At 21.7% G+C, this 8412-nt stretch overlaps 1 protein-coding gene across 1 annotated transcript in view; it reads right to left on the reverse strand.

Annotated features, from left to right (window-relative positions):
• The window catches only part of LOC102674161, a 50227-nt gene that overhangs the window by 9399 nt on the left and 32416 nt on the right, over positions 1–8412 (reverse strand). Inside the window, 6 exon segments of the mRNA XM_031508678.1 lie at positions 3708–3970; positions 4043–4868; positions 5054–5180; positions 5245–6312; positions 7451–7705; positions 7858–8002. Of these exon segments, the coding sequence (XP_031364538.1) occupies positions 3708–3970; positions 4043–4868; positions 5054–5180; positions 5245–6312; positions 7451–7705; positions 7858–8002 (2684 nt within the window).

Below are 8412 nucleotides of genomic sequence, written 5' to 3' on the forward strand. Positions count from 1 at the left end.
AGCATTATACATTATACAAACAAGTACAATATTAAATAAAATTAAAAAAANTATTAAATAAAGACAATATTAAAAAAAAGACAAGTACAACTCAAATACCATCATCAATATGCTCTATTATATCACACATGTCTGATGGCATAATTTCAATCACTTGTTAATTTTTTTAATTATACTATCTAGATCAATATCAAAAAATTAAATCTTTATTTAAATCATTAACATCACAAGCAAATAAAAACATAAATCCCAAAATAATAGAAAATGAATTAATGAAGTAAATTACTGAAATGTGGAACAATAAAAAAAAAAATCTAAAAGAAAGATTAAAATTTGAAAGATTAAAATTATATCAACTTTGATATAATTTAATGCACACATAACAATAAATTATATTAATAATTTTAGGATTATTATTAAAATTATGACAAGCAATCACATCCATACTATAGAAGAGTTATGTGTAATATCTAATAAACAAAATCTTATGTAAATGAAAAACAATAAATTCAAAATTCTAAAATAAAAATATAAGAAAACATAGTACATAATGAAAATAATTTGATTGAAAAAAATAAAAATACATATAATATTGCTATATAAAAGTATACACAAAAAATTTTATTACATTTTATACAATTTGAAACAGAAATTAATTATCTATATATAAAAATAAAAAGATATAAGGAAGCAAAAGAAAAAAAAAAAGAAAATGATATATTTTGAAATAATGAAAAAAAATTCTATAAAAATATCATGCAACAAAGAAAATAAATAATATATAAGAATAAAATTATGATTTCCTAACATGTGAGATGAACTAACTTTATGCAATAATGAAAATAAAAGAAAAACGTACAAAATATTATAATCAAAACAGAATTTCAAAAAATAATCTCATAAATATATAATTAAAGACTAAGCATTAATAATATATAAAATATAACTATTCAAATACAAACTTTATCATATAAATAATAAATGATTTCATTATTAGAAAAATAATAATATAATAAAGAAAAATATGATATATAAAATCAAAAAATCAAAATACCTAAAATATTTTCAAATCATTGTTCTATTACTTTTACTCTTTTACTCTTATACTGTCTATAAATAATATATAAAAATAAATATATAAAATAATATATAAAAATAATATATAAAATAATTTCATTAATTATCAACGACACACATATATATACATAGATAATGATATATACATAAGATAATGATAAAGAAACAAAAAAGCTATAAAAAAAAAAGAGTTAAGAATGTAAAGAAAATATATGAAATAAATAAAATAATAAAAGAAATATCTATATTATTATACATATAATTCTAATTATAACTCCAAAAATATAAATATAATTACAAAAAAAGTTTTTGATTCTATTTCATATGTTTTAACTAATTAAAATAAATATTAAAAATATTATAATTATAAGTATATAAAGTTTCAAATATGATTATAAAATTCTTCAATCAAATTATATAATTATAATTATATCTTATACAATGAAGAGATAGAGAACAATCATATAACTTAAAATGAAAAATATGGATCCAAGTATCAACAAAAATAAAATTTAAATATGAAAAAACATCTTTCAAAATGATTCATTGATTTTGCATATGCTTAAACCCAGTTTCAAAATTTTTTAATAAAAAAAATATAGTTTTTATATACAAAATAGAGAAAAAATATGATATATTATAAATTATACTAATTTATAAATTTTGAAATTTAACACTTACATAAGTAAAATAGTTAGTTAAAAATAATAGTATCAGTAAAATATCTTATTGAATTTTTAAATAAAAAAAAAAATTAAAATATTAAAAATCAAAAGGAAAAATAAACTCAAAGTAAAATAATAGAAAATATGAATAACAAATTCATAGATAGATAGAATAATATGATGTACACAAATATTTAAAATTTCAATAAAATAGCAAATATAACATAACAATGAACATAATTAAAACAAAAATATGAAAAGTAAATTTATCTCATTATTATCTCATTATAAATTTAAATCATTTATATTACAAGTAAAACTCAATTCCAAACACATCAATATCTATATAATTCTATCTAATATACATTTAAAATTATTAAATGAACAATTATAAATATTGAAAATATAAATTTATAAAATAAACCAAATCATACATAATATATAGGAAATGCAATATTTCAAGATATATAAAACTTTATAGATAATAAGAAAAAAAAAATTAATATAATCAATGAATTATATGCAAACTTTATAAAAATTTTTTTATAATAAGCATAATAGTTAACTACATATTATAATTGTAAAATATATGCCATTGATCAATCAAATATAACAACAACAATAAAAATTATATAGAACAGAAAATCATATTAAATTTTTACAATTTCTATGTAGACAACATTATTATACCATGTATTAATTATACATAGAATAAAATATATATATAAGGTTCATTAAAAAATAATTTTATCCCAAGACAAAAGATTTAAAATGATATAAAAATGTCATAAATTTTTCAATCAAGAGTTTCATAATGAAATTAGCATTAAAAATTTTTTAAATTGATTTCATTATTAATATTTATTTTTTATTATTAATATTTATTAATATGTTATAAGTTACATAAAATATTAATAAACTATTTTCTTTAAAAGTATCATATATTAATATTATTTAATTAAACAATTCAAAGGCATTATTTTAATTTAATAATAAAATATTTTTTGAAAGATGCTTCTTAGGATCTAAAGATCTCTCTGTTCATTTTTTTTTAATGAAATAATTTATTAATTTATTAACTTAATTTATTAACTGATACTTATTTCTGTTGTCAAATCAAATAACTTATTAAACATTTTTTTTTCTATTTTAAATAATAATTATGAAATTTGCAAAGATTTTTTTTTCATTAAATATTTGTTTCATATTTATGATTATTTGTTATAAATAATATTTTATAAAAATGCATTATTGCAATATCAAACATACATCAATATCATTCAAGCCTGCATGTATACTTTCATCTTTATATTCTTCCTTCATTCCATATTCTTCTAGCAAAATTGACAGATCTTAATAACATTAATACATGTTTACAAATAAATAGACAATATTTTTAATTTTAATCAAATAACTTTCAAAATATATATTTTTTTCAATACTTTTAATTTTTTTTTATATTGAATCATATATTTTTTTTATAATAATTTATTATTATAAAATAATAATTTATTATTATTACTATATATAAGCTATAATTTTTAATTATACACAATAGAAAAGAAATGTCTTAAATAAATATTATTAAGTTTGATAATAGTTATGTAAATATTAAGTAATTAATATGCCATTTTGTTTAAAAAAAAGAAAGAGCTTTAATTCCAATGAGCATCTCTAAAAAATTTCTTATACTCCATCTAAAATAATTGATTCCTTAAAACATTTAATTTAATATTAAATAATAATTAAATAATAAAGAAAAAATCGTAATATCTGCAGTAATGTTAACACTTTATGATTCTCTTTTTATATTTCAATCATATATTATAAAGTTATAAATTCAATTTGAAAGTTAAGCAATTTTTTATAATATATTTACGTGATATATTTTTTTATATAATTAAAAATATGTGAATCGATATATTATTTCAAAAACAATATATATATAATTATTATCTATCTTACATTTGGATCTTCTGTAATGGCATCCATAGTCATAGTTTGATTCGTGCTCAAATTTCCAGACGAGATATTTCGTATAGATTCTACATTTGCATTTGAATCGTGAAATGAGACTCTTTTAACGGATGTTGTTTGCGGTTGAGATGCTAATATTATATTTGATATGTTTGCATTATTTGATCTGAGCGTATTTTGCTGCGACATAACCGCAAAACTAGAACCTCGTTCTGGAGGCAGAGGCGCATCATTGATATCATTTTGCGTAGCTATTAAAAAATATATATAAAATATTATTTTTTTTAAATTGATTTATTAGATCTAGTAAAAAAAATACTTACGAGATGCGTTTGATCCGTTAATGATTAAGCTATCTAATCGCAACATATTAGAATGCAATAATTGTTGAGTTTTAAGATGGGATTGTGATTGTTGCGAATGATGTTGCTGTTGATACATTTGTTGTTGTTTATTAGTTTCTTCCTCTTTTTTCAATTGAGTATCATCGAAATCTATTTGTTTTCGTTTAATCTCCTCATGTCTACGGTGCATTTCTTTTTCTTCATTGGATTGAGACAAACCAAGAGATTTTTGAGAAGAAGTCAAATGAATCAAGGATGGCATTGAAATTTGTGCCATATTATTTTGCATTTGATTAATATGTTGATGTTGAAAATCTGAAGATAAAAGCGAACTGGAATTGTCTTGTTGTTGCTGTTGTTGCTGTTGTTGCTGCAAACAAGTAGTTGTAATATTTTGTGAACATTGTTGAAGAATATTATTTCCGTGTGTAGTTACGACATTCATAGAATGCATTGGAGATCCACCAAGAGATCGAGAAAAATGATTTCCTTTAGAGGATTGGTTTGTTATATTAGTCCTGGATAAATTGGAATGATGTTGCTCTAATGAATTATTTCGATCTTGCATCATTGTTGTTTGAAATAAAGATTGCTGAACTCTTATATTTTCAGTATCTAAATCATTACTTTCTTCATCATCATCTTGTTGATTGGCTATTTCTTCGGCTCTTTTTTGAAAATCTCTTTCTAATTGAAGAGCTCGCAATTGTTCCTCTTGTTGCGATGTTCTATGAGATAGTGCACTTAATTCCGCTATTTGTTGATCTCGCCATTGTCTTGCAGCTTCTCTTCTGCGTGCCTGTTCCTAAATGATGATAATAATAATAAAAAAATAAAGATGAAAAAGAAGAAAAAAATAATGAAAATAATACAGACAACAACTATAATAAATAATAATATTATATAATATATAATAAATTCAAGTATGATTCAGTAAAAAAATATGAAAAATGTTATTGTATATGAAAAATAATTTTACTTTGCACTTACTTTCTCTTTTTCTTCTCTTTGCCATGGATTTGAAGCACTATATTGATATTGACGTGGTTGTAATGTACCTGTTGTATTTGTTGGATAATATCCTCCACGCGGAGGATCTTGCATACTTGCAGTGTATCTAAATGAATAATAATATTTTTTATTTTTTAATTTACTTTCTTCAATTATTATTACTTCATTACCTTGAATCCGATTGTTTATTATAGAGAGGATGAGTAGAGGTGCTTGGAGGTGGCGGTGGAGAACTTTCGGTAAATCCTTCTTCTGGTAGAACAGGTCGTATAGGAATTTCATTTGAAATCGAAGTTTCTTCTGGTGCAGTTTGCATTCTATTTATTCCATTTTCATCATTATAGAATTCATTTTGTATCTCTGGATTACTATTTAAACAATACTGCGATCCAGCAATATGTTGATTCTGATCTGTATATAATTTTCCAATGTCTCGAACATTTTGATCTCTTCCATAATCGTGTAATGTCCCATTTGATTGCATACGAGTTAAGTCATTTTTTCCTCTTAATGATATCATACCAACATGTCCATATTGGATATGTCCAAAATTTTGTTGTTGCATATTGTGATGTTGATGTTGATGTTGATATTGATGTTGATGTTGATGCTGATGTTGATGCTGGTGTTGATATTGATGCTGGAGCTGTAGCTGATGTTGATGCTGATGTTGGTGTTGAGATTGAGATTGAGATTGATGTTGATGTTGATGAGTATGTGAAGATTTTCCATATTGAACCATGTATGAACTATATTGTGCATCCAAATAATTATAACTTGAAGGACCAGTTTGTCTGGATGTTGAAACTGATGATGTGGATATTGTTATTGGTGGACTTGATCCCAAATTTGATTGTGAACTAATAGATTTTGTTGGTCGAACAACAGAACTAATCGATGATTGAACAGATGTATTTGTTTTTAAATTATAAGTAGGTGGTCGGTATTGATTTAATGGAACTGAAATGCCACCTCGTAACTCGCGTCTTCTGACTTCTTCTTGCATTTCTTGAAGTTTCGCTTCTTGACGTATTATATCTCGAGACGATTGAGATCTTGGAGGTACTATGCAAGCTTGTTGTTGCGATTGACCAGTATTGTCAATATAAGATTGTTGTTGAGGTTGAGGTACATATGAAGATATTGGACGGTCTCTAGTTTGATTCATTTCAAACATTCCCGGACGATTTAAAGAATTTTGTGAACCTTTCAAATTCTTTTGTAATTGAAGAGAAGTTCTATAATTTGAAAGAAGAAAAGAAGAATAATCATAAATATGTGATCATCACAAATTAATTTTTAACTTCAATAATTAAATAAAATTAGAATAAAAAAATATAAATAAAAATATATGAAAAGAATAATAAAACAAAAAAAAATAATATATATGAAAAAAAATAAAATTTAAACTATTTAATAATTAATATAATAAGGATGATCTCATTAATTTTAATAATTTTGAAATGAATATGTTATTAAAGACAACATATTGAATAATTTTTTCTTGTATGATTTATTATTTTAAAATAAAATATGTTTAATATTATAGATAAATGTCATGGACTCTCTCAATAAGTTTGATTTTAAGTTTGATTTAAAATAGATAATATATTATAAAGATGTTCTTCGAATTAACTTACAGAAGATTTAGTGAATCTATTGATTAGTTTCTTTCTCATATTGATAAATAATTTTGAAAAATAATATTGAAAAAAATATTTAAAAAAAAATATTAAATTTTTTAAATATATATATAAATATATATATGTACAAATTTTTTTATATACATGTAATTGGCAATCGGCTTTATTTTTAGTTACTTGCAAAAATTTTTCAGTATTATATATCGAATTTTTTCTATTCATATATATTTGTAAGAATGCATGCAGCAATATATCATTTTCCTATTATTTATATAAGCATAATGTAACAAATGAATTAATATCATTAACATTTAGTATTCATCTATAATAAATTTGAGTATTCTTTGAAATGTTGCATATTCCTATATGATGTAAATACTGATATAAATACAAATATATAGAAATATATATAAAAAATTGGATATATATTATCAAAAAGTTTTTTGTGAATATCTTGGAATCTATATTTTAATCTATAATATTTAAACTGTTTACATATATAAGAAAAACTTGATCAAAATGATATTTTTAAAATCTATTTCAAGTTGGTTCAAATCAATAAAGATCGTAAAGTATCTTGAAAGTCATTAAAATTAGTAAAATCATCTTTATTATAAATTTATAAAATAAAGAAAAAAAAAATAGAAAAAAAGGAAAATAGATAGAAAAAAAAGAAAAAAAAAGGGACAAAAATAAATGAGAAAAATTATTAAAAAAAACGGAACTTTCTTACCTATCATCTAAATGTTGAGATGGATTATGCTGTTTGGTTGTTGCATCTTGATTACGATAGATACTCAAGTTTTGATAAAATCTTTCAGCTTCGTTACCTTGAAGAATGTTCGAATTTGTTCCACTATTCACATTTGTATCATTGTGACTCGATGTATGATCAGGATTCAAATTTGGTGACGATTGTTGTCTAGTTACGAGACCATTCGATGGTAAAATTCCGATTTTCGTCGAATCATGCAAATTATGACTCGAACTATATTAGGAAATATAATAATATAATATAAAAAGAAAGAGAAATATAAAAAAATCAATATAAAATTAAATCATTTAAAAATAAAAAGATAAACGAATAAATTAAAGAATATAAAAATTATAATGATGTAAATTTTAAAAGGAAAGATTTACCGAGAACGTAATGATGTCGAGCCATTGATTGTGGCCATTGGTGCAGGTGGTTGCGTAACTGGTGGTGTGACACTATTACTTGAAGATGCTCTACTATAACCAGGATTAAATACTTCGTGCTGCTGTTTTCCATCTGTTCCTACATCTATTATATAAATATATAACGTTAATTTAAACTTATTCTTTAAAAATATCGACATACTTCACTCATATAATTGATATAGGGTTTATAAAATACATATATTTTAAAATTTTATTAAATGTTCAAATAAAAAAGTTTAGTAAAGTTAGTTTTCTCTAATTTTTCAAATGATTTAATCCAATTTTAAAAAGCTATTTTGTTTTAAAAAATGTTAATTACACATGTCTTTACTATATTTCTATGGGAACAAATTTCAATAATAACAAATTCAAGCAATATCAAAAAAATATGATAAATATGATATATCTATTATGCAAAATGAAAAAAACATAAAATTAAATAAGACAAAAATATAAAAATACAAAAAAAATTATATACATATACATAATACATATATATATATATATATATAT

This window comes from Apis dorsata, unplaced genomic scaffold, assembly GCF_000469605.1.
Source record: "Apis dorsata unplaced genomic scaffold, Apis dorsata 1.3 scaffold_94, whole genome shotgun sequence".
NCBI classification, from domain to species: Eukaryota; Metazoa; Arthropoda; class Insecta; order Hymenoptera; family Apidae; genus Apis; species Apis dorsata.